The 26725-nt window shown below is 41.8% G+C and overlaps 1 protein-coding gene across 2 annotated transcripts in view; it reads left to right on the top strand.

The window, feature by feature from the left end:
- Positions 1-26725, top strand: part of ZNF521 (zinc finger protein 521) — a 285548-nt gene that overhangs the window by 231474 nt on the left and 27349 nt on the right. For both annotated transcript variants that reach the window (XM_058676974.1, XM_058676973.1), the window contains exons 6-7: positions 23036-23167; positions 25910-26025. In XM_058676974.1, the coding sequence (XP_058532957.1) occupies positions 23036-23167; positions 25910-26025 (248 nt within the window). The remainder of the gene's footprint in view (positions 1-23035; positions 23168-25909; positions 26026-26725) is intronic.

The raw sequence follows: 26725 nt of genomic DNA, 5'->3' as shown, positions 1-26725 counted from the left end.
TGTCAGCCTGGGGCTGGGGATTTATCTAGGGCCCTGCTCTGTCCCGACCCCCAGCCGTGTGTGTGTGTGTGTGTGTGTGTGTGTGTGTGTGTGTGTCCCTCCATCCACCCGTCTGTCTCCAGCTCAGGCAGTTCACTCTCCCTAGAGGACTTTCTCCCCTCTTCCTTCTCTCCACCCTCCCGGTTCTCTTTTCCTTGATTTTTTTTTCTGTCAACCCGTTTTCTTTTTCTCCCTTTCAACCAGAATGATTTTCTCCCCCCTTTTCTCCCTCTCTAAATTTACTTCACAGCAGATTGTCTTGTAGTAAATCACCAAAAACCCAAATAGCACTAAAGCATTCTGATACAACATTAGCATTTGCTTAACAAGCACAAGATAAACATTAAACAAAGAACTGCATTTCTTTATTAGAGGCTGCAAGATACATAATCCATGAGCACAAGAAACATGGGACCCAGTGGATATGCAGATGTGTGTTATTTCATTGGCGCTGGGCGGCCTTGTTAGAAAAGGTTTTCATCTGAAGGCTTGGGGGTGGATGGTTGACTGTCCCTGGTGGGGCTGTAACTAGATACAGAGACTGTTGCAAGCTAGGCTGGGCTCCCTGGTGAACCTGCTGATTGGACAGCCTGAGGACAACTTGGGAAGCATCGGGAAGTGAACTCAATCACCTTGGGGATGATAGGGTAGAACCAGATGAAGGCATTTGACTTCTTTTGTAACTCCCACTAAGGACAGATTGCCAGTGCGATCCAGCCTCCATAACTGCAAATCAGGCCCTTTCCCCTATGCCGATTTCATTAGAATGGCCAGCATGGTGCAAAGAGGGAAAAAAAAAAAAGGTTAGACACAGTAATTTTACAGGCAGGCGGGTACAAAAAAAATCTGCATAATTAAGCAGTCAAGGCTGCTAATAGGGGAGTTTATATGCTCTGGGACCAGGCAAGGGCAGCACATATGGATATAGCACTGGATATTAAATCTACGGCATGCAGACTTACTTCAGGGCCCTCAGAGAAAAGGCTAATTATAGAGAGAGGAATTGTGTTTACTGGTCTGTCTTGGGCAAAGATGGTGAAAGAAGTGCAACCAAGTTTTGCAGTTAGACATGAACAGGCTGTTAATAGAGATATCAAAATATGTGCTTGTGGTTGTTTCCAACCTAATCAACACAAAATTATAGATTCTGTGGCCACTCCTCCCCTTCTACATTACCTCCTATAGACAAAATGCTTAGAGTTAAGTTCCCTGCATTAAGTGCATGCAGAATGTCAAGATGCACAGGATAGGAGTGTGTTTATTATTAAATGGCCACCATTTAATCTCAGCTGTGCTCTTTGATCAGCAATAAATTTTATTTAGCCATGTAGGTAGCTCTTTTAAAAATGTCAGTGCTGCTGGGCATGAGCTCAAAGTCAGAACTTACATGGAGAATCCGAATGGATGTGGCAGGGGGCAGGGGCATGCCTTGGGAGAAAGGGTGTGTTTCTAGAAGGGGCTCCAATGGGATGGGCATTAACATTTCATAATGCAGATCAAAGGTAGAGACAAAACCCAGAGGCCCCTTTGTCACAGGCCCCTAACGACTGCTTCATCCATGAGCTGAGATGATTTCTTGCAATTATTAATGAGATTCATTTCATATTGGTATGTATGTATGCATGTATGGATGCATGCATGTGCTTATTTATTTATTTAATCCCATACAAAGAACATTTTCTGAAGGAGACGAGGGAGTGGGCCATTTGCCCCAGGCCTGCTGGGAAGTTTCAGGGCAGCAAAGCCTCCTGCAGACTTTTGTTAGCAGTCTGGACCCTTTGTCCTTCAGGGAAGCTGCCCGTGGAAAACAACAGCCCTCTCCTCTCGCAGATCCGTGGCCGTGGGCTCAGGCTGCTCGTGAGCCTGACATGCATTCCATTACTTCACCATGACCAGGAGGGCCCGAAGAGAATCCCACCGCCTTGTCTCCAGACACACTGAAACCTCGGGCTTATGAAAGTAAACAGCAGCTGAGCAGCCAGATACTGGGGTCAGGCCTGCCTGACATCTGTGCTCTGCTTACAGGCAGGGAATCCAGTGCTAATGAGGAGACCCAAGCCTGAGCTTGTGAAAGGGAGACCTGCGGAGGCTAATGAACAGGCAGTTTAGCCCCTTAAAAAGAGGAAGAGTGCCCCACCGCACACAGGACACGAGGCACCTTCTTCTCTTTTTCTTGTTCATCGTTGACTGACTGATGGCAGGGTGGCAGAGGTCCATTTCATTGAGAACAGCTGGTCAGACACCATAGCAGTTGGCTGAGGGGTAAAGGTCTTCAGAGGACAGTCGAATGCAGACATCCGTGTAGATGTCTTATACAGATGTCTTTACGTGTATTTCTCCTTACTGATTATTGAATTTCTTTTGAGCTTGTATACTTTCTAATTTTTTTTTAATTTTCTGTTTAATATTGTCTCCAATCAGGCCTCTGATCAGTGTAGGGAGGCCCAGATATGGAGGAAGATGGATAGGACAAATATTGCAATTTTTTTTCCTCCTGTGTCTGCAGGGGAGGAAAGAGAGGAGGCTGCACCTTGCTGTCAAACTACATTGGCACCTGGGAATAGGGGAACAGTCATCTGATGAGGTCTTAGAGACATAATGTGAGGAAACATGTCCCAAGGGTGTTACTTGAGTGGTTTGATAGCTCTGAGAAGTTGCTGGTTCCATTGCTCCAGGGTTCAGAAAGTCGTTCTAAGGTCTATTGGTTGGCATAGTTTACTTCGGTGTATCCACAGACCCAGGAACATGCTGCAAAGCTTGACCAGAATTGTCCAACCTGTTCTGCTTTCAATCCTCTGACAAGGCAGTTGACATCTCCTGCTGGCCAAGATGAGCTGGCTGTCATGTCCCCTGTGTGTTTGGTGGGGGGGTGGGGGGGGCATGCTGTCCACTGCATAGGCATCAGTAACTGAGGAGGCCCAGTGCTGATCCATGTACTTCAAGTTGGACTACACATCCTGTGATCTTTCTGTGTGGCTGAGGTCTGAATCCAGCAGTCCAGTTGAGAAGTCCCCCAAGAAACTTTATCTGGAGTGACCTCAGATTTGACTCTTACATGTGCCAACCAATTCATGGTCAGCTTCCATGTGTCACCTGCACCAGCCAGTGCACATAACAGTGGATGCAACTGCCTGGATATTTCTGCCCTAGTCCCATATCTCATGTGAACCAGAAAATACTGTGGCCCCGCCCAGCCAACCTTCCACAGACCCAGTCCTCGTGCTTGCTAGCAGGTGCCACAGCCTAACTGGGGCAATCCTCAGTAACCCTCACCAGGCCTGTCTCCAACACCAGTTTTTGTGTGTGACAGCCTTTGCTGCAGACTAGCCTGACCCAACCCATATCCCATCCTGTGCTTGTACACACCCATGGATGCTGTAGTTTAGCTCAGCCCAACCTGTCCCCAGACCCAGCCCTCATGTATACCAAGAGGTGCCATGACATTATCCAGCCTACCACCCCCACCCCTGATTCTCATGCTTACTGTGGTAAGTACAACTAACAAGGGAGTACCCACAGTTTTCCTGCTAGGCATGCTCCCAGTCCTGGGTCTTATGCTTGCCAAGGGATGCTATAGTCAAGCCTTACATAACTTGCACCCAGTCCTGGCACTTGCTAGCTGGTGCTATGACCTACGCCAGCTGGCCTGCACCCATTGTGACTTTTGTGTGTGCCCGAGGGTGTGGCAGCCTAACTCAAAATCAGGATCCTGAAGATTTCTTTCTAAATTCACCAGCTTCTAGAATCCTCTCATTTCTAGAAGTCGCAGTGGGGTGGCATCCTGAAGAATGAAAAAAAATTATGATGGCCTACAGATTAGTTGGGACAGTGTGGCACGAGTGGGTGTCATGGCATTTGAATGTTTATTCAGTCCATCCTTTTTATGCCCCCTCTCTATCCTGGAAACTTCATAGAATAAAGAAATATTTGTGGGGAGGACTACACAGAGGTCAGTTCCTGCAAAACTGCAACAGCTACCTCTGGAATACAAAGAGTGGGGCTTGTGAACATTAACAGGCCTCGCCACAACAAGGAAAAGCAGTATTATTTTTAAGATACAAATATGTACAGGGAAGTGTGTTACTTTTATTTCTAATCCTATATTATATTTCTAATTCCGTTCACTTTCATTTCTAAATTTTCTAGACTTCTCAAAAGTTTAGAGAGCTGGGCAAGGGATAGAGAAATTATATGCATTTAAGAGTCTCCAAGTGCATGGCTGCATTGCTTTGAAGCTCATAGAACAAGACAGGTACCCCTGTCCAGTCCAGGGGTGACCCTCAAATCCTTCACAACCCAGGAGCTTCACCAAAGCGATCTGCTGCCTTTTCGCTTCTTTATCATCTTCCTGCTTTCGCAGCCTCTTGCCTTCTACCCATTCATTTAACCAAACAAAAACAAAAGAAAAAAAAAAAAGAGTTGATGTTGTAGCAGAAATCAGGTATGCATTTATGCTGGGCACAGGCTGGACGCTGTGACCCCTTCACTGAGTTTCCTATAAAGGACACTGGGAATTCAGCAAAGAGATTAAAGCTGACTGAGGGACAGGGCCTTGGCAGGGGCCCGCGTGGGAGCACAGCCAAGGCTGTGACAGATCATTCCCACTGAAGCTGTGCTGCTCTTCCTCATTCCCCAACTAAGAGAACACATTAGCCCCATGAGCACACTGACATGTGGTCTAAACTTGACTCACCCCCTGCCCCCACCACATGCTTGAACAAAGTCTCTCTCTCTCTCCCTCTCACACACACACACACACACACACACACACACACACACACACACACGGTGGGGGAGGAGGAAGGAGGCAGTGCCTTGAGATGGAGTTTTCCAAAGTGGATAATTTAACAGCATTAACATCTTCTGAGTATTGTCTTCAAGTTTATAGTTACCATATGCTGAGATTTCCTCGTAACTGTCTGGGTTAAGTTAAAAACTAACAAAAGGTCTCTGCTGGATTTATCCCAATACTCCCACATGTCTAGGAGCCTGGCCAGCACGACACTTTGCTATAAGCTAAGGGGCTGGAGGCATCTCCTGAAGGTGACACTGAACTCGGGGCTCCCACCTGCCCTTTCTCCACAACAACCTCAGTTTCTACCCTCGTAGTGCCCGTCTAGGTCTTCCCTCTCAAGTCCTGCAAGATGCGAAACTGTTGTGAGGTTGCTGACACAGCTGCACACCGAGGGTGCTGACTGTGGAGCTGAGCCCAAACACCCTGGGCCCTGTGCTCTTTGCCCACACAGTCTATGGTTTCTCCTGTATGAAGGGAAAGAGGAATGGCATACAGGAATAAAATCAATGAATGAGTTTAAAGGATTAAAAGCAATTGAGGGTTTGTCCTTAACATTAAGACACAGGTCAGGATGCCCACATCCCACATTCGAATGCCTGGGTTCAAGTCGCAGCTTTGCTTTTAGTTCCAACTTCCTGCTTTTGCAGACCTTCAGAGGCAGGCCTGGATTGAGAGTTAAATGGGGAGATAAGCCAGCAGATGGAAGCACATGATGTCTTCTCTTTTCTCTCTGTCTCACAAGTAAGTAAGTAAATTTAAAAATTGCTATTAAGATACTACTGATAATAGTGATGTTATTTCAACAAATGGAATAAGCATAGGTTTCACACTTGATAGCAAAAATTATTAATATTTTCTGAGTAGTCACCCAGGCCAGGCATTGCGCTCAGTGCTTGATGAATATTGTCTTGATGAGTCTTGCATCTTCAGTTCTATGACAGAAGTACTAACCAGAAGAGTCAGCCAGGGCAGGCTCCAGAATCTGTGTGAGATCACACAGTGTATTATTGGCAGGATTAGACTTCCTACACACTGAGCGACGCCAAAGTCTGATATCTTAAAATCACTCCGCATTGTCACATGGGAAGAAGGGCTCTGCGGGGAATGCCCATGATCCCAGGTTGACCAGCGACATGCGTTGTGTACAAGGACTGTCCCTGCTATTATGGAAGCAACTTCTGCGACAGTGGGAAGATGACAGATTCGCAAACTGTCCTTGATAGCAATGGCTCACTTGCTTTCAGAATTCAAGTGCTATGTTAGAATTAAAACAAAACAAAACAAAAAAACCCAACTGTTTTGCCTAACATTTAAAAATAGATCCAATGGTTGGCCTTTCAAGGTCAGAACATTTATTGAAAATTAATGTTTAAGCAATGCACGGGCAGGCTCAGTTGCATTTGTGACCTGCTTTCTTGTATGTTTGTGAGGGTGGAGATGCAGAGAACACACAGTAGAAGCATTTTACTGCCAGAGTGGAACTTTACAATTGAGCCAGGGGACCTTTTGGTAATGTTTGTAATGCGCTGCTATTGTGATTTAGGAAAGAAAAATGCTACTGCTGGGCTTTACTTTCAACCAATTTTTTTAAACATCAATTAATGCAATCAAACGTAGTTCAGGGAAATCTTTTTATTTACATTTCCGGGGGTTAGGGAGGGTTTGTTTGTTTGTTTTCATTAACTCCAGTCAATTCAGTGGTATAGTGTATGGCTTTCTTGGTGTTTTCCAAATCAACATAGTGAGTTACAGTTAACAGTGTAAGTGAAACTCTCCACGTGAGAAAGAGAAAAGAGCTTTATAACTGGTACCATTTGTTGGAAATAAATAATTCTGCCTTGTTTCACACAGTCATTGGTTTTAAAAAACAGATTCTAATAAAATGAATCGTATCAGTTTTCTTACCCAAAACAGGAAAATTGAAATATGTGATTTCTTCATGAATTAGTCAGATTGTGGAATGCCAAGTTTTGAACTCAGTGTTGATGCACTTGAAACTGACGGCAACAACAGAGTATCATGTTTTTTACCTTATCCAAACCATCACAGGGCACTGCAATAAGCCACTAGGATAATCAAAACGGACCAAGCTGAATGTGAATTTTTCTAATTTTTCTCCATATTAGCATTCATTGCCCTACTTAACATATATAACCAATACAAGTTGCTAGACGGTCTCTTCCATGTCTTCTGAAGCATGGAGTCCTAGTAAACTAAGTATCACAGTTGGTTTAATTAAAAACTTGATTGCAGGCTGAAATGTAATTAGTTCCCTTCCCCCAACTTGCAGCCTAAGCCTAGATTTGGGCCAGGAACAACCTATGTTAAGTTTGAGCAGTTTAGCTTTATCTAGGTTTTATATTAACCGGACCAATTGGTGTTACTGAGCAGATTAATTAAGAGTCTGTATGTTTTATGGATTTGACAATGTGAAAATTGTCAAGGGTCATATGAATATATGTGGAGAATGTATTTGTACTCACTCTCGGGCAGAGATAGTGAGAGGAAAGCTACCACTGTAATAATGAGTCTGAATAGCAGACTTCATTCAGCATCTTGTGTTATAACATGTTGGCATGAGCACAAAGTATGATCTTTTGAAGCAGATGAGATCACAATTAGATCTAATCGGGTGAGTTAAGGCCATAATGACTACTTTGATTTGGTATGTCCCTGTTGTTACCACTTTAAGACAAAATTTCTAACATTCCTTTCAAAAGAGATGCCCAGATTCTAAAACCAATGTCTCACACTCGGTTGCATTGGACAATTTTGTCCTGTTATTGCTTTTTGAGGGGTGTCCAACTCTTCTAGTAGAGAGAAGAACAAGGTTTAGCATGGTCTACACTGGCTAGGGTATCAGTCTACTTCTTCTCAATAATGTGCTCTCTTTCTCAGTGAGCCGTCATTATTCCTGATTCTCTTTGATTAGATTTTAATTCTTAGAAGTATCTGGGGCCAGTCTTTATTTAAAGAATCCTCTACTGGGCCCAGCACAATAGTCTAGCGGCTGAAGTCCTCACCTTGAACATGCCGGGATCCCATATGTGCGCCAGTTCTAATCCTGACAGTCCGCTTCCCATCCAGCTCCATGATTGTGACCTGGGAAAGTAGTTGAGGATGGCTCCAGAGCTTTGGGATCCTGTAACCCAGTGGGAGACCCAGAAGAAGCTCCTGGCTCCTGCCTTCAGATCAGCTTGGCTCCAGCCCTTGCGACTGCTTGGGGATTGAATCATCAGACAGAAGATCTTCCTCTCTGTCTCTCCTCCTCTCTGTATATCTGACTTTCCAATAAAATAAGTAAATAAATTAATACAGTCTCTGCGACAGCTGGAGTTGTGACATGCTAGTTCAGGCTGCCACCTGTGATGTCAGCATCCCATGTGAGTGTCAGTTCAACTCCTGGCAGCTCACCTCCTGGCAGCTCACCTCCCATCCGGCTCCCTGCTCACATGGCTAGGAAGGCAACAGAGGACAGCCTGAGTTCCTGGCGTCCTGCCACTCTGTGAGAGACTCGGATGAAGCGCCTATCTCCTGGCTTTGGCCATGGCTGCCATTTGGGAGGTGAACCAGCCAATGGAAGATTCTCTCTCTCTTTCTCTGTCTTTGTCTCTCTCTAACTCTGTCTTTTAAATAAATATATAAAACATGTTCTCATGCTCATGAGGAAATGCTACTGGACATTTTTCTGTTATGATTAGGATCAGTGCATTTTAAGCTATTGCTGTTAGTTGGAAATAACACTAAAAATATGAGTTCCCCTTTATTGTTTTCTGTATCTCCATAACAATACCAGTCTGTATTTACCCATTCTTGTTTTAATCCATCAATTATCTTAGAATACTCACAACTCTCATTGCTGACTCAGGTTGTGTCTCACCTATTTTATCTAACAATTACTAGCCTATGAAATTGTATGTACACTTTCCTCAGATTATCAAATATAAAAAAATCCTCATGCTAAGTTTTATTTAATTTTATTACATAGTTGATTAGGGCAGGAAGTGATGATCAAGGGTTAGGGAAAAGTGGGTGTGATCATTGTTCCAAATTTTCTACTTCCTCCTCCTATTTCTGGAGGAAGCAGGGATGAGCCTATCCCAGCTTCCCAACCACCCCAGGACTTGAGCATGGAGAAAGGCCACCCAGTATTAACCTAGGGTCCTCATGTGGCACACACTGCAAGGCTTCTGCCCAGGTGCTTTTGATAGTTCTGAAATGCTGTTTATCTCACTGATCCAAGGATGAGGAAACCCTTCCAATGTCCATTGGCTGACATGGTTGACCTTAAGTCTCTATTCGACCAGATTTTTGCTGTCATCATTTGGCTGGAGTAGTTATCCATTTTTTTCTGTTCCCCTTCCTCTGCTATGGTACCGGATATCCTCTGCAGGCCCCAGTGGGCTGCTGTATCCTCCTTGTACATCAGGGCCTATCATCCACTGCTTCATCTTTTCCACTGAGGAGGACCAGTTCTTGCAGGTTAACCCAAGGGCCCCAGCCAGGTGATCCAGGCCCCAGCAGCACCCCCATGCCTGGAGTTTACGAATTCAGCACCCACTGTGCACGTGGACCCAAGAACCCAGGCCAGGAAACCCGTGGCCCACCAAATCCCTGCCCTTGGGGCTCACGGACTTGGCACCAACTATGCAGATGGGCCCAAGAACCTGGGTCAGGTGACCTAGGCCTTACCTGACCCCCATCCTTGGGGCACGGGGTGCAGGATGGGCCAGGTCAGATGGCAATTCTAGTCAGTCCATATTAGGGTTAGGACAGGGTGTTTGCTGGGCTGGGCTAGGCTGCATCACCCACCAGCAGGCTGGACTGAGGCAGGCTGCAACACCCACTGGTGGACACTGAGGTGAAGTGAGCCATGCAAGTCAGGGTGTGGTGGATGGCATGCCCATGAGGCCCAGCAATGGGGGTGTGGTGGGGTCCAGGTCACCTGGCCCAGGTTCTTGGAGCCAGTTTGCATTGTGGGCATGAGTCCGTGAGCCTTGGGGGCTGGTGTCCAGCAGGGACCAGGTCACCTGGCCCAGGTCCTTGGACCCACCTGCATGGTAGGTGCTAAGTCTGTGAGTCCCAGTTGCAAAGGGTCCCCCTGGACCCTGTGTCACCTGGCCTGGGTCCTTGGGCCTCGTGCTAATTTTTTTTAAGAAAACAAATATTGCTACTATTTTTAAGAAGCAAAGTAAGCATGAAGAGGCCACAGCATTGTTGTAGCTCCCTCTCCAACCTCCATTCCTATTTACTAAGAATGACACTAGTAAGTAAGCTAAATATGACATGTATTCATAAAGAACATGATCTTTACAATAGGGATGGATGTTACAACACAGTAGTTTAAGAATGTGTCCCATATTCTAGCACCAGTTCAAGTCCAGCTTCTCTGCTTTCTAATTCAGCTCTTTGATGATACACCTGGGAAGGCAGCAGATAATGGCTCAATGCTTGAGTCCCTGCCACCCACTTGGGAGGCCTGAGTGGAGTTCCTGATTCCTGGCTTCAGCCTGGTCCAGCTGTGGCTGTTGTGGCCAGTTGAGGAGTGATCCGGCAGATGGAAGATCTTTTTCTGTCACTCTGCCTTTCAAAAGAATGAATCTTTAAAAGGACTCTTATGCTAGTGAGTATCATACTTCTACCTAGATTGTGTAAGACAGCATTGGATTTCTATGCTGATTCCATCACAAATCATGCAGGCAGAGCAGAGCCTTTTGATAGAGATAATGTTTAAGGATACAGACTGGTAATTTAGTGGCATTATTTCGATACCTATCCTTTTGGGGTAGGAAATTCATTATCAGCCTTCAATGTACTGACACAGTAGACAACACTTAAATGTGTAAAACAGATCTTGAGTAAGCTAGTTCAGGGTTTTAGAAAAGTTGTCATAAAGATAGGAGATTAAAAATTTATTGTGCCCAAATCATCTTTATAATTTGGCATTATAGTCTTGGAAATATTTAATAGCTTTGCAGACAGTGATACAAGGAATTATTGTCTGAGTAAAAGCTATCCATAATGATCATGTCCATTCTTCATATAACAGATGCACTCAGCAGCTAATACAGGGGTTTTGTTAGGCCTTATTTCATAGTCTAGCTTCAGTTTTGGAACTAACAGAAAATGTGGAGACATGTACTTCTTTGCCACATTTCAAAACTTAGAAGGAGTGAGATAGAAATTCGTTCCTTAGAATGAGGCTCAATTCATTCCTTAGAATGAGGCTCTTTTTGTCCTTCTTCACTTCCTATCCTTCTCTCTTCCCATCGCAGTAGATAATAACTCTATGGCTTATGTTGTTCTTGACTGACAGGAAACAGCAGAAGGAAATAGAAATGAATGTAATTCATTGATATGCCAAGAACATCTTGGCTTCAGCAAATAGTGTCTAGATGTGCTGGTATAATACAGAATGATGCCCAAGAGAGAAAGGTGGGTTAAGAACAGATTGAGCTAACCTATTTTCCATACATTAAATATGGGGTTACATGTTTAGTAAGCCACACACTTCAGAATAGGCAGGTAGTCTGGTATCTTCACAGAAACTCAATTTACCACAATATTCAGGAATGCATAAAGAAGAATAAGTAGCTATAAGCAGAGCAGCGATAAAAAAAAATCAGCCTTTGTTTCTGAATAGCTAATTCAAGAAATAGGAGCTCAAACTCTGCCTCCACAGGATTTCAAGTGATAGGTTAAAAGAATCATTGCATCACCGCCACTTTGAGAAAACATCAGCCATCAGCCGCTACCTCAAGGTTTGCCCAGACGAGAATCTTCCAAGTTGACAGCTCGGACAGCTGAGGATGATGACCCTGGCCTCTCTGCAAGAGCTGATGAGGGGGGAATTTGACTTGCCATTACCAAATGTTCCAGTTAACCAACAGGTGCTACCTATTAACCAGGGCTTTGCTTTTCTGAAAGAAGGAAAAAACTTTCCCCAGGCAAGAGAAGCTTGAAAAAGTAGTTGCTTAGGACAGAGGTTGTAAGGTAGACTGGAATAAATTCTGTCCACTGCAACACTGCTCTGCCACCACCACCACCGCCGCTTCCCTTTGTCCAGGGGGTCTCCAGGTACCCCCTGCTTACTGCGTGACCCCTATTTTTTCCCTGTAATCTGCTTCTTGTACTTCACCCTGTCTAAAGATTCTCCATCATATCAAATGTGTCTGTACCCTATGCCTCCATCTTGCCTCTTCTAGACTGGAATAAATTCAAGCCAAGGTCTGGGAACAAAAGAACAGCCCGGTGTCAGGGAAATCGCATAGCTCCTTGTGCATAATAAGAGATCCAGAAAACAGTCAACAGCTTTGTTTCATTGAGAACTTCAAGATCTGTACTTTTTGTTTTTCAAGCCAGAGTTTGGTGGGACAGTACTGCTAGAATCTTGGATTCAAGAAGTTTGATTCTGCGACTGGCCGTAACCAGTCTCTTCGTTCTTTGCTATTTTGATAGTATTGTTGGTCTCAATTCTCTCAACTTTTAACCAAGTTCATCATTAATCTCCAAAGTCCCTTCTAACCTTTATCGAGTGCTCTAGCATTTAACCAAATATTGTTAGCCCTTATCTTGTTTTCCTACACCTGCCTAGCTTATTGCTTCTCCTCCATTTTACATGAAAAAGCCAAATGTTCCAGCATCTTTGAAAATACTAGAACCAACAAATAGTTTTGTGCAGTATTTATTAGAATATTTCTTAGTAAATGGATAATAACAAACAGTGGTCAGGCAACTCTCCAGTGCCTTTAAAATCGCGTTTCCCATATCTCATTTCCTATTTCCCTGAGCGTGGGGAGTATTATTTGGTTTTGGAGGGATGCTAATCACCTTATAGTAGTTTTATGTCATCTTCTATTTTTCTTCAAGCATAAAAACACTTTATCCAGAATAGAGTCTGGAAGAAGATGGTATATGTGGATTCATGTGCTGTGTATTTGTTTTTCTTTGAAGTGTGCTGTTGCAGTATTTTCCTTTGCTAATATATTTTAATACTTTATAGCTTAACCTGCTGTTCTCTTTAATTGCTTATTGTTATTAATTATATAGTGGGAACGTCATTGGCGGCTTGAGCCACTTGGCTATAAGGAGATTCATTTATCACTATTGCTGTTGGAGCTACAGGAAATTGCCAGCATTCTATCCAGAGATGAATGTTGTTGAGCTCCCATCCAGTAAATGTTGAACACGGGTCAAATTCACAAGTGTGTTGTGTGCTCCACTGCTCCCCTTTGCTGTTTCCAGTCTGTGCTTCGAGTACCTTCATTTTCTCTCGTCTTTTGTTTCAGGCCTGGATTTATTGCCCTTTCAGGGAAGTGTGTGTGTTGTCCTCAGCACTCCATTCAATGGTTTGTCCCTTTCAGATCACCTCATATTCCTAACTATAAATTCTCCTTCTTGGAATTTCTTTATAATAACATTGCTGCCTTTGCAACTTTGTTACATAGTACTTTTCATTTTGCTCATTTCATTTCATTAATGCTAATTGGACATTGCTCGAAACCCCACCTTTCCAGCGAAGTGGTCATCATGCCCTTAACAACAACAACACAACTCCTTCTATAAGGAATATTAGGTGTATGTAGATTCCCATGTTGGGAAACTGAAGCATACAGAATGACTTGGTCAGTGAACGAATGAATGATGTGCGTGTGCAAATAAAAGGATGTATGCTTACAGGCATACAGTTAATTAGGGGTTGCTACTGTTTCTTTAAAACTAAGCATAATTTAGAATGCGTGACCCTCCAGCTGCAGCTGCCATGGAACAGCCAGCCAGAGTGCTGCTCAGCCTCTGGCAGCGCGACATTAAATTCACACTAGTTAAGCCAACTTAAATGGAGCCTCCTTGAACCTTTCTAAATAAAACTAGTGGCCTTAATTACACTCAGGCAATTTAAAGGTTATGGAGCTCTAACTAGTACTGCAGTTTATCACTTTAATAATGCACAGGAAAATTTCTCTAAGGGGTGGCATCGTTTGATTAGAAGAATTTAAGTTTCACAGCACATTTCCAATAGACTGTTTTTTAGAAATCTTATTGCTCTTATTGTCCCATTATCTCTTTTTTATGCTTCAAGGCCAAGTTTCTAAGGTCACACCAGTAGGACAATAAAAATATGACTCATTTGCAAATAACGAGTAGGATTGTGATTTTCACATCACTGCCTAATGGTTTTCTCACCACACAGTGAGAAAGAACAAGATAAGGTCCCTTGGAAACTAAAGAAATTTTGGCCTCCCAAATACCTCCTGGGCCATTGCAGACATAACTTGTGCATTTGGTGAACTCCGATCCCAAGCACCGTGGCTTAGGAAAGACAATGTGATCTTTGCCATACATGATCGATACTGTAGTTTCTGAGAAAGGTAATCAGCTCTGCAAATGCTCAGCTAGCTTCTTGCCTTAACCCTATGGGCACATAAACGCTCAGGCTTCTTGATCTCTATTGCATTTACAACAGCTGCCGAACCTCACTCTGCTTTTTATTTGTTTGATTTGCATCTCGTTCTTTCTTTTGGAAGTCATCAGCAATAAAAGCCATGCTTTTGAGCAAGGATAGACAGTTGTCCAGTGTTTGGAGCTTTCTCCTGATAACGAGTGGCTTTATGCCAGGAAGACGATTTTAAAAAAGGGTGAGGGGAGGGAGAAAAGAAAAGGCCCTGACCCTCGCTGTAAACTCAGCATTGCAACACGAACGCCTGCCTGATGTGCGTTGTGTCCAGTCCATGGGAATGTGGCGGAGCTACTGCTGTGTGGAATTAATATTGACTATTGCAGTGTCTCAGTTCCTGAAGATGTTTTCCCACAAGATTTAACTTTAAAGAAGGTTAGATTTAGTTGATGCTGTATGAGCTATCCTCTTTCGATTTTACCAATTTGTGGGTTTTTTTTTTCATACAATACTGAACGGTAAATATACCTGTACTTCCACGAAAAGTCTCAGATGTGAGGGCATGGATAATAGGTATTTGAAATCAACCAAGAGGAAATTTTAAGCAAGGAGTACAGTAAATACTTACATCTGTTTCAACCAGTTCATTTTAGAATAAAGTGTTGTAGTATAAAAATAGAAACTATTAAGAAAAATTATTGAGAACTTGAGCAGTGGATAATGGATGTGTGATATACAAACTTCTCTTCAACTTGGGATAAATGAAAAGCAACTGCCCCTGTTTTATATGCTACGTTTTTCATATTTCAGAGATAAAACGCATAGCATGTATCTCCTTGAAATAACGGATAAGTTTTGATTCAGTCATTTCTTGCCACTAGGACGGGCTAAAAACCCAGCTAGCTGCTTTGTCAATGCTTTGCCAGAATAGTTTCACCTTATTTCAGGCAGCAGTGAAGCCAATCATTATAGTGTAAATTTGGCTATTTGTTGCCAGAGTTTTAACACTTATTTATTTAATTGGGTATTTTATTTGAATGCACAGAGACAAAATGAGAAAGAAAGAGAGAGCTCTCACCCATGGGTTTACTCTCCAAATGCCTGCAGTAGCTGGAACAAGGCTGGGCTAGGGCCAGGAGCCCAGAACTCAATCCATCTCTCTCTCAAGGGTGACAGGGAATCCATACCTCACCCATCTCTTGATGGCTCTCATGGCACACATTAGCAGGAAGTCAGAATCCCAAGCAGAGCTGGACCTCAAACCCCGGCACTAGGGTATGAGAGGCATGTGTCTCCTGTGGTTGCGTTACTACTGTGCCAAACACCCACCCCAGCATAGGGTTTAATACACAAGGGAATCAGAAGGCCTTTGAAACTCAACTGACAGTACTGTTTTGGTTTCAATCTTAGCCTTTGTCCTGACAAATTAGATAGAGGACTAGCCAAATACATGTGAGATGCTTTAAAAAAACAAAAGTAAAGTGAAATTAAAAAATATTTTATACAAAAATTGAATTAACGCATAGTTTCTCTATATTATTTTTTCAAGAACCTTTTATATGCATCGATTTCAATTTTTTGCCTCAAATGTTTGGGAGTACTCTTAGATTTTCCATAAATCCAGTGTTTTTTCAACCCCAGCTTTAATCCATGTGTTGTCCAAGGTACTTGTTGGACATCAATGAGCAAAACACACTGTTCCGGCTCTCTTGAAGCTTACACTGTAGCAAGAGCTTGTCCACACCGCTAACTTGGTTCTTCCCCCTGCGTGGATAAGAAGATACCCTGGTCTGCCACCAGCACACTTCAGTCGGCAAAGCAAGTGCCGAAATGCATCTCAGCATCGGAAGCATGCTTTTTCCAGCCATATTGCGCAATGCAAAATGTTCTGCATAAGAGGAAGTGAATCTTTCATACTTTTGTATGCTTACAAACTTTCTGTGAAGGCAGAAAACCGAATAACATTAAAGCTGTAGTGTGGGGAGACTTTTAAGAAAAAGGTGACGCTTCCTCTACTCAAGTGAGAATAGAACAGGGGAGAAATTGAGTGTTCTCACAAACGGGATCACTTTCATTGGAGCCCAGCCGATTATACTGAAGTGCAAACATTACCCAAGGAGCTCAATTTAAAAAAAAAAAAAAAAAAACTCTGAATCCAAGGATGTAGTGCTGATTAACTTGCTTTTAACCCCCATTGCCGCCATGATTCCCCATATGTGTCCCTTTCAGGACTAAAAATATCTTCATTAGGAAACATGCACTGCTTATTTTCTTGATTTAGAATGTTCTTTCATTGAAGGGGATGCTCAAAGTAATTTTATCAATGTCCTTTTTAAAAAGCTTCGATTGAAATGAGTGCAATTGTTACATTTAAGACTTATTTGCTGGCACTGAGTGTTTTCACTGAGAATTCAACCATGGGGCCCATGTTTGATCCAGAGAGTGCAGAGCAGAAGAGCTGGAGGTGCCAGTGTGCTGTTGGTCAAGTGTGGAAGACATTGCTGGTGGTCAAGTGCCTGCTTCCTCCTGGCTCCCTGGTGCGGCCAGATAAACCCTACTGGAGGGAAGCCACCTCTTTGGTGGGTTATTTCTTTCATTGTTTATTGTTTGAACAACAATCCAATGATTTTTGCTACACAAGAATATTCTAATAAGTAATTCTCACAACTCCAAACATAACAGCCAAAGAATTGGACGACACTGCGTCTGAGAGCATATAAAATCCCACTGACTGCCTCGCCCATTCCTACCCACCTGGACCTCCCACTAGTTTCCAAGCTGCTGATGTTGATAGGCATCTAGGCAACCCCTGGGCTCTTTAAAATCTGCTGGGTAATATGCAGCCTTCCCCATTGAATCACTTCTATCTCAAGCTCTGCTGATAATGAGAAGTTCAAGACACGAAATAGCAATGTCAATATCAGTAGCTTTGCTTATAGAGTCCAAAAGCATTGTAACCTTTAAACCTTTAGCCCAAAGCAGTCAGCAACTGCATGAAATGGAACCTTGCACCTTGTAGATTGCCTAGAGAGAAAAAAAATCCTGGCCAAGGTACCAAAGATATCTATCATCAGGCTTTTCTTGAGCTACCTAAGGGTTAGGCCCTCTGTGTGCAGGTAGGTACCAGTTGCTTCCTGTTCTCCCTTATTCTAAGATTCCTAGGCTTGTTCTTTCCCATAGCATAGAAACACCTGCAGGGGAAGACATTGCTGGATTGTCAATGAGAAAAAGCCAGAGAGTGCTGTTGTCAGTCTTCATTCCACATTCATTTTGCATCTTAAATTACTTGAAAGAATAAGGGCACAACTTTTTAACTGTTGTGGAAAAAAAAAAAAAGCTCCACACAGGACTTAGTGCTTTTCCATTTGGCCTCACTTCAGGGGCTTCATGACTAATCATCTGCTAGTAGACTTTGAAGTGTAAGTCATATTCTCCATTGCCAAATTAGCACCTCAGTGTGTTTATGTTGCAGCTGTGAAATATGTGTGGTATACAATGCAACAAATTATAGTGGCCAGAGGACTGTGGACTGGGAAGGAATGTGATGGCTGTGTGCATGGCAAATGACCATGCAGTCTGCCTGTTTTTCTATTCCTGGTTTCTAGAGTGAGCCAACGTAGCCGAGGGGTGAGTTTTGTCATGTGCGCCTTTTCTTTGTTGTTCCACAGATCCCTGGTTTATAAATGTGTGCTTGGAAATTAACTTGGGGAAGAGCAGAAGCAAAGGAAAGCATTGGGGGTTGAGACTTGGTTTAGGGCATAGTTTCCATGGATGTAAAAAACAATTTATACATATATATGGAGAGGGTGAGGTACACACATTCAAACTGGAGAAATTAGAACCGCAAGGCATTTGATTTCTCTCTTTGGGTTCTTAGGGCAGAGTTGATTCTGATCAGAGTTTTCAGTCTGGCCTCTGCCGCAAGATGATGTACCAGGAGGGGTTTATAAGTGTGGACTTTAGCCTATAGATTTATACAGTGGAAGAGGCTGGAGGACCCTTCTGGCCAGTCTTGACGGTGAGTGAGAGGAGTTCTACTCAGAACCATTACAAATTGGTGCTCAGTAATGACTGTAGTGTTAATCAGATGATAGAAGGAGGTCCCCAGTGATTGCTGGGCTAACAGCTGCGTATAAGTCACCACTGAACATTTGCTTATTGCTATTCTAGACTTCTGTTTTTATTGAAGGAAAGTGAGTATAAACACGGGACACATGGGCTGGAGGATGCTTAAAGGGTTTGTCTTATTTAAAGCTCATATTGCAATGTCAGTGTCTTGTGTTAAGCTGGTAATTGCCATATGGGAGCTCATAACTTGAGTTGTGTTGGAACACCCAAATGGTAATTATTATTTCTCCTAGTATCAAACCAGCTCATTAATAGTTACATGGGTCCAGGCTTTAGAAATCAGAGAGAAGGAAGGGAACTGGCTTTCAATATGCAGATTGTTTTCTTAGAGCACAAAGTTCTGCATCTGACTGACATGTTGCCTACCAAAGCAATGAGGTTGCACTCCAATTATGTATGCAGATTCCTTCCTTTGAAACATTTAATGTCAGAGTCAATATTTACATTAGCATCAGCTTCTTTTATGTAGACTTGGTTCCTGTTTGCATTCATACGTAAATGAAGATTAACACATGGAAATGATTGTTGTACTTGGAGTTCTTATACATGTGAAATTGTTTCTCAGTTATGCTCAAGCTCTTTTTGGTCATGTCTTAACACAGGTGACTGGACAGGTAGTCACTGGCCTCCAGCGTATTCTTGCTAGTCAAGGCTCTGCCTTGACATTGATCTCACATGGCTAAGAACTTGCACACACCCAAGGTGTACAATAGAGTGGGGTATTCTGTGAGTTTCGGAAAGACATTGACTTTTACTGAAAACTTTATATTGTTTTTTCCTTTCTGGTCACCAATTTGCACTCTGGGGTTTGTTTTTCCCTTTCTTGCCCTCAGTTTTGTTTTCACACGTGTTTGATCAGAACATATTTTTAAGTCTAATGTGCACAACCAGAGTTTTTCTATCCTCCAGAATAGGGTACACTGTCTACCTAATTTTCTGGCTATCAAATTTTCATTTTTGTAGTCAGTCCTTTATCAATGCATTATAGAAAGGGTAGGAAAGGTTTTCTCTTTAACTTTCAAAGTAGCCTCCAAATACAAATAATGCTGACTGCAGAAAGTGGAGAATATAGATAAGCAGAAAGAGAAAGAAAAATCTGGAAGTTGCACCTGATGATCCTTTCTGTAACCTTTAATAAAAAAGAAAAAAATGGACAGTATTAACTTATTATATCCTTGCTGGAATAGTAGAATGGTTATTAAATCAATTGACTCAGAATCTCTTTTAATAAATGAGTCAGACTGTATTATTCAATTACTGTCAGCCACTACCTATCCAGAGAGCAGCAATGGTTACATTGATTGAATTTTTTAAGCCTTTTGGTACATTCAGAAAAAAGGAAGGAAAGTCCAAGTTGTGCCTTTGTAGGCTTGATCTTAGGTTCACCTGAAACCAGAGGTGTTGAGTGTCGCCTGATGAACGTGGCTTTCTTAAAAAGGAACATCAGTTTTGAAAGGAAGCACGTTAACACACCAGGTCCTCTCAGCTACTACGAGTTCTTAGAAATTACTTGCAAATGGAAGTACTGCTCTTCGCCACACAAGGTAAATATGTAGGGTGTGAGAGTGTAGACAGAGGTAGATTCTCGATCAGGTCACATTTGTCCAATTCCTAGTAGAAATAAGTTGCGTTAGTTTTCTTTTACTGCCTAGGTCCCCCTTCAATTAAATATGTACAAGATGAATTATAGTAACAATTTGGAAAAATGTTTTTAGTCCCCTGTGTCTCTCATTTATTTTACATTTGACCTCTACCTAAGTAATAAGAAACTAGTAGGGTAGGAAGTAGGCAAGGCAGCAAACAAAGGGGAGGGACTGCTGAGGTGTTCCTTGTCTGCTCACAGCATCTGGGCATTGTTTATCTTGTCCTATTATTATATGGTTGAATAACCATTCAGGTGTGCTTTCTTTTTAACCATATAAGTAGGAAGTTAGTTGATTTAAAAAGACCTTATTGCATAACCTGCACAGAGTGTATAACTTACACAAGTAGAACTTCTGACTTTTTTTTTCTGTATTACAGTGTGCTTTCACACCGTTAAATGAGTTCTATAAATGCTAGATATCATTGTCGCTTGGTGCCCTCCCACAGAACGCTGGAATTCATGAAAAATAAGTCTGCACTAATAATGTGTACATACCTTTGTCAGTCCGAGTCTTCGTTTTGTGCACATTTTTCTTGCAGTCATACATGTGTATTACACCTGTTTTTCCTCCTGTCATTTTTGCAAGGAAAATACACATGAACATCAGATAAAGAACACTCAAATTTGTTCATGTAAATAACCACCTCCAAGAAAAACTCCACCCAGTCCCTACAAGCTGATTCAGGAATACTGAAGTTAAGAACTCTGTGAGAAATATGGGACAGTCCCTTGCCCACAGGTTGCTTCTTGGTTCTTACATGAAACAGATATAATTTTACAATGAGATTAAAATTCTTAGTTCCCGTCTTACCATTCAAAATAAAAGTATGCAGCCTTGAGGAAATAAATAATGTCTTAATTTGGCAATGATTTCTGATGATTCACTTGCTAATCCAATTCCCTACAATAAATAGTTTCTTATATTTCTTATTGTCTAAAATTTGAAAAATTGTGATGACTTTAGGGTTAAATAAAAGAAAGGAACAGATGAAAAACCCTTGATCTTACATAATCCCTAAAGCCCTTTGTATAACCCCTTGTCATGTCAGTATGCACAATTAAACTCCCTCTTACATAATTATAATCAAGGAATTTACGGTGCCACCCAAATACAGAATAGGTTTTTATCTCTTGTGAAATGTAGACAGTACTGGGTGGCTTAATTAGTGCTTTGCTTCTCTTTTTACAAATTCCAATCCTCTACTTCTAAAGACTCATACTTGTGTGAGAAAAAAGATTAGGAATACAAATAGAGTGATTTTGCTTCTGGTTAACGAATAATAACCCACTCTGTAACTGGGCCTTTGTATTGCCAATAATATCAACTGGCAAAGGACTTACTGCAGGCGTGTTGTGCGTGGATAAAAGGAAATAACTTCGGGGTGTAGACTCATTCATCAGCCCCCTCTCCCCAGGTGCATATATGTTTTATTCTCTAGACCCAGATTATCCAACACAACTGTCCATTAGTAGCATTTAAAATTTTTTTTCATTTAGCTGAAAGGTAAAAAGGCAAAGATAAACATATTTCCATCCAATGATCCTCTTCCCAGATACCCTCAACATGTAGGTTTAAACCAGGATGGGGCCAGGCCAGGCCAAAGTAAGAGCCAAAGTGGGGCTCAACTGCATCTTTTATTTACTTGAGCTGTCACCAGGGTAGAGAATAGAAGGAAATTCAAATGGAGAAAGCAGAGCCCAAACTCAAACTTTGGTCCTATGATATGAGATGCTAGCATCACAGGTTATACCTTAACCACTTGCCAAATGCCTGCCTCCACCTACTGCTGACATTTTAATCACTGCAAGTAAGAGAAAATAACTTCACAAAAGTCACGCTAAACTCAACCCCTGTACTCGCTTTGGCAGCACGTATACAAACAAACAAACAAGCAAATCAACCCCTCCTCCCTTATAATTCCTGATCCATATCTTGACAATGGCAGGCGTATGCCTTAGCGTTAAGATTTGGGATCTTGAATCCAGACTGCCTTTATTTGAATACAGGGTTTAATTCTGGCCCTTCCGATTATTAGTGCTTGTGTCTCAGAGCAAAGTTGACTTCTCCTGGGCTCACTGTTCTCACCTGTAAAGTAGGACTTATAATATTCCTCACAGGGTTACTGTGTGACATTAAAGGAACTCATAGCTGGAAGCCCTTAGAACAGCCATATCTGGAACACAATGAATAGTAATGGAGTGTGAATCAGGTTTCTAGTTCCAGTGCTTTTGGTTTCCATTTCTTATCAATGAGATCAAAACAAGTTTGGAAAACACACTTTAATGAGGAAGAAAGGCAACATCAAGATCCAAGCATCTGCCTTTATTAAAAACTCTTCTGCTTATATTTTGCGACTGTTAGATCGTGATATTTTTCTACCATCTTGTTCCTAAGAAAGCAAAGCAAAATTGAGGTCAAGATAAAAATGAGCCTGGAGTTCAAAACATAGCTTTGGGGGAAGGCAGCATCTTGTTCTGGGGGTAAAATCGAAGCTATCTTATCAAGATATGGGAGGAGCAGAATGTGGAAAGTGAGGACACAGGGCAAAGAGCCTTGAGAAGCTGTTGTAAGCATCACCTCTACGGCATCCTTGAAAGACTTGGAAAACGAAATACTGTCAGTGGTACTGTGACCCATATTGGTGGAGACAAAAACTTCTTGAACCTTCTAGATAAATTAGAGGAGAGACACTGAGGAAGAAACTTGGCTCATGTGTTGTAGGACTTGATAAATGTAGAGCCTAAAAAATTACGCTGAGACTCCTCATTATTGACATGCTAACTGTACTTGAAAAGTTTAATCAAATTCATTAGCTTGAAGATAAAATCTGGTGATTATCATTGGATTTTTGATTCCAGAAAGGTTTAAAATTGATCTTTTAAAAAAAAAATCCTCATAAATAATATGAAATAACTGAAAACCATCCATACTGCTACCTGTTTATATCAGATGATGGAAATAGTTTAATGTATGCAGTTACATTCTATTCATAGTTTATTAACACCATTTCTGTCCATGTCTTTTGCTTCACAGACGAAGGACTGAACCATGAATGCAAACTCTGCAGCCAGACCTTCGACTCCCCTGCCAAGCTGCAGTGTCACCTGATTGAGCACAGCTTCGAAGGGATGGGAGGGACCTTCAAGTGTCCAGTCTGCTTTACAGGTAGGAAGCTCGTATCAGGAAAACTCTGGGGGTGGTCTTCTGGGCCCATCATGTCTTTTCCACTGAAGCCTACTTCCCACTGTTATGGCCTTTTACAGATATGACTTCAGTTCAATTTGGGGAAAGATGTTTGATTTCTGCGTATTAGCATTATTGATTGCCGCTACTTACAGGCTCCGATGGGCAGGAAGGTTAACTGTCAGGATGAACAAATGGCATTTCAAGTTCTTAGAGAAGTTTGCACTTTTCCATTTGGAAGACGACATCCATGTTGTATTCACTTTTTTCCTCTTGATGTTAAAAGGTCACCAAGGCTAAGGCTGCCTGCACAAAGCCACTTTTAAATCACAAAGATGCTCAACTAGAAGTATGGTCGTGCTGTTAGCACACATCTGTTCCTCTAGCCTGGAGAACGTTATGACACTCCCTTGAAGAAATAGACGTTACTTTAAACTCTCACCCAATTTCTTGAACTAGAAAGTGGAACAGATGAGGTATGTGTTTTTTACAAAATTGGAAGATTAGTTTTTATTTGAAAGACAGACGTTAGAGAGAGTGGAAAAGAGAAGCTGAGTTCTTGAGCTGGTTCACTCCTCAAATGACTGCAATGATCAGAGCTGGGCCAGCCCAAAGTCAGGAGCCTGGAGCTACTTCCAGATCTCCCACATACGTGCCAAGAGGCCCAAAGACTTGGGACATCTTTCACTGCTTTCTCAGCTACATTAGTAGGCAGCTAGATCGGCAGTGGAGCAACTAGATGATCCATATGATATGCCAGCACCACAGGCAGACACTTAAGCTGTTATACTACCTTACAGGACCCCATAAAATTGCATGTTAAAATAGAAGTTGATACAGATCTATGATTCTAAGAAGATATTTTTATTACATGTTTTAGTATTTCAACTGTCAGCCTCAAAACAAAACAGCAAAATGTCAATTGGAAGCAATTATTTGTAGTCCACAAGGATTGAAATACGATCTCATACATTCTTGGTATTCCCCACAATAATGCCATTTTGGAAAAATCCTTATGTGCTCAGGGGTAAAATGCATATACATGGTTGCCAGGTATCTTTCAAAACTTCATAGAAATTATAGAGTTTGAGAAATCTCCATGTGGATTTTAAATTATTTGGAACTAGAATTAATTTATCTTTTTCCATTTAAAATTGACTTCTTTGCAAAGAAGCAACATTCCAAGCGTTGATTATTTACTGTCTCTGCACCCAGTCTACATTTCTAGTAGGTAGTAAGACCAAGAGGGGCCCCGTCCTTCGCACAGGCAGCACAGGCAGCACAGGTACTCCCTGCTCATGGTGGGCACTGTGCCTTGTGTGTTTGCTACTGGCCCGTGAACCATAACCTTTCTCTCTTTTGGAACTCATTTTTCAGATTTTGGTGTTTTGAAATATATTGATTTTTGTTTTGTTTTACTATCAGCAGCTTATATCTGTAGATCCAACAGGTTGGAAGAGTCTGGGTCCTTCATAAAAGTTCGTAGTAAGTTTTCAGAAAAAAAGAGGCCTAAGTCTTAAGACTTTTTTTTTTATTAAGATTCCACCCCTCCAAGAGAATAAAATGCATTAATGTTGTAGCCAGCAGTCTCCTAAAACATATTAGCTTATATAGAGATTAGTTGCAAATCTGTATAAAACCCCATTTTTTTTTTTTTTTGTGGTTGATGTGAATAAAAAGACAGGGATTGTATTCATCTTGAATAGTCTGCATGTTCTGTGCAGACAGGCCTGAATTATTTCAGTGGTTCTTGAAGCAATTTGGAAATAACAATTAAAAAAAGAAAACAACGTTCCAATATAAAGCATGTTAGGTGGGAAAGGAAATCTGAGCAGTTTTTAAGGTAATGAGAAATGTGATTAAAATGTATGACTCACAAGAACAATATTCTAATACTTTAGGTTGGCTGGCAATTAGAATAATTTTAATGATTAGAGCTGAGTCAAAGTCGGATGCCAACATGTTTAATAAATCCTTTCCCTGCCTATACAGATTAATATTGTAGATGCAAACTTTTTTAGGTCACAGTGCACCAGGCATCCATCACAAGTCAGTTCTGCCAACCCAAACACCGCCTCTGGCATATACAATTTAATTATTAATAGTATGTCTCCTAGGTAAACTGTTACACAGTCTTAGGGCCTTGTTTTGTAGTCATTAAAATTGAACATGTTTATATTATTGAAACCCTTGCATTCAGTGTGTAGGCTGAGTTGATCTTAAAGTATCCAAAGAGAATTTACCTGCTGTTCTGTTTCACATTTATAGACAGTGCCCCAGAGTAGCTGTGGGATATAATTTTTAGCATTAACACATTTAAATAGAGAGCTGTTTGCTAGCTATAACTTTAGGCAAATACAATAAACAGGGTTTTGGCAACTATGATTTCTTCACCTGTGGTTTTCCGAGAAATAAGAGTCATTGCTTTGGAGACAGGACTATGCATTTGACAATTTTCAGCTTTATTTTGGAAAGAAATTTATAGGGATCAGGGCCTCCATAAACCTTGACTTTGGAGCCATTTGGGTTGAATTAGGTGTTTGGCAGAGTGCATCTTAACTAAAGCCAGAGCCCCCACCAAGAACCAGTGCACCCGCACTTGGCCCAGGTTTCCCGCGACCAGGCCCACCCAGGAGGGGTGCCATGCAACCAGCTTCATTTCTGTGTGAAAAGTTGACTGGAGGCATTCTGGGAGGAAGCTCACTATTCTTTTTATCATTTCAGTGTTTGTTCAAGCAAACAAGTTGCAGCAGCATATTTTCTCTGCCCATGGACAAGAAGACAAGATCTATGACTGTACACAATGCCCACAGAAGTTTTTCTTCCAAACAGAGCTGCAGGTAATATCCCCATGGGTGGACTGGGATTGAACTCAGTTGTGATTCGTATAAGGAACAAGGGCGTTTTAAATCTGGATTCACAGTATCGCTCACCATGGGCTGCCATAATACTTTGTGTAGACTGGGGCAAAGGGAAAATTAGAGACTGGATTAATAGACACCAAAGTAATTTTGCCTCTGGCTGCTGTCAATCATAAAAAGAACTCGAACAGACCTATAATTGGACCTTCTGACCCAGCGTGATAGACTTGGGGGTCAGGTTTATTGGACTGTGGGATCGTTCACCTTGCTTGTCATGCTCATTCTCTCAAGTCCTGTTTTATTCATGTGCTATTCCCACTGGGCTCCAAGCTGGATGAATGTCTGGGTTATTGTTGTCCTGAGGGGCTTAAAATTGGAAGAAAGAAGGAAAGAGAAGGGAGAAGCTATGCTCTTATCCTGTAAATATTTCTTCTTCCATTTAATAGAATGGAGTTATTATGACTTAACTGTAGCCTTACAGTGGAAAATTCTCATATCTGAAGATGTTGGTTCTAGCCTTGAGTGTCCTCTTAGATGTGAGATCAACCTTTGTCCCTAACCTCTCTAAATATCAAATGTGAAGAAATGATAAATTCACACTTCCATGCTGTTGCAAGGTAGAAATGAAATAATGATTAAAGATAAAAAGGAGGTGAACTATAAAAATGTTTGATTAGTT

This window comes from Ochotona princeps, chromosome 18 (genome assembly GCF_030435755.1).
Source record: "Ochotona princeps isolate mOchPri1 chromosome 18, mOchPri1.hap1, whole genome shotgun sequence".
Lineage (NCBI taxonomy): Eukaryota > Metazoa > Chordata > Mammalia > Lagomorpha > Ochotonidae > Ochotona > Ochotona princeps.
Note: the sequence above shows the minus strand (reverse complement) of the source record. Positions and strands in the feature narration are given on the sequence as shown.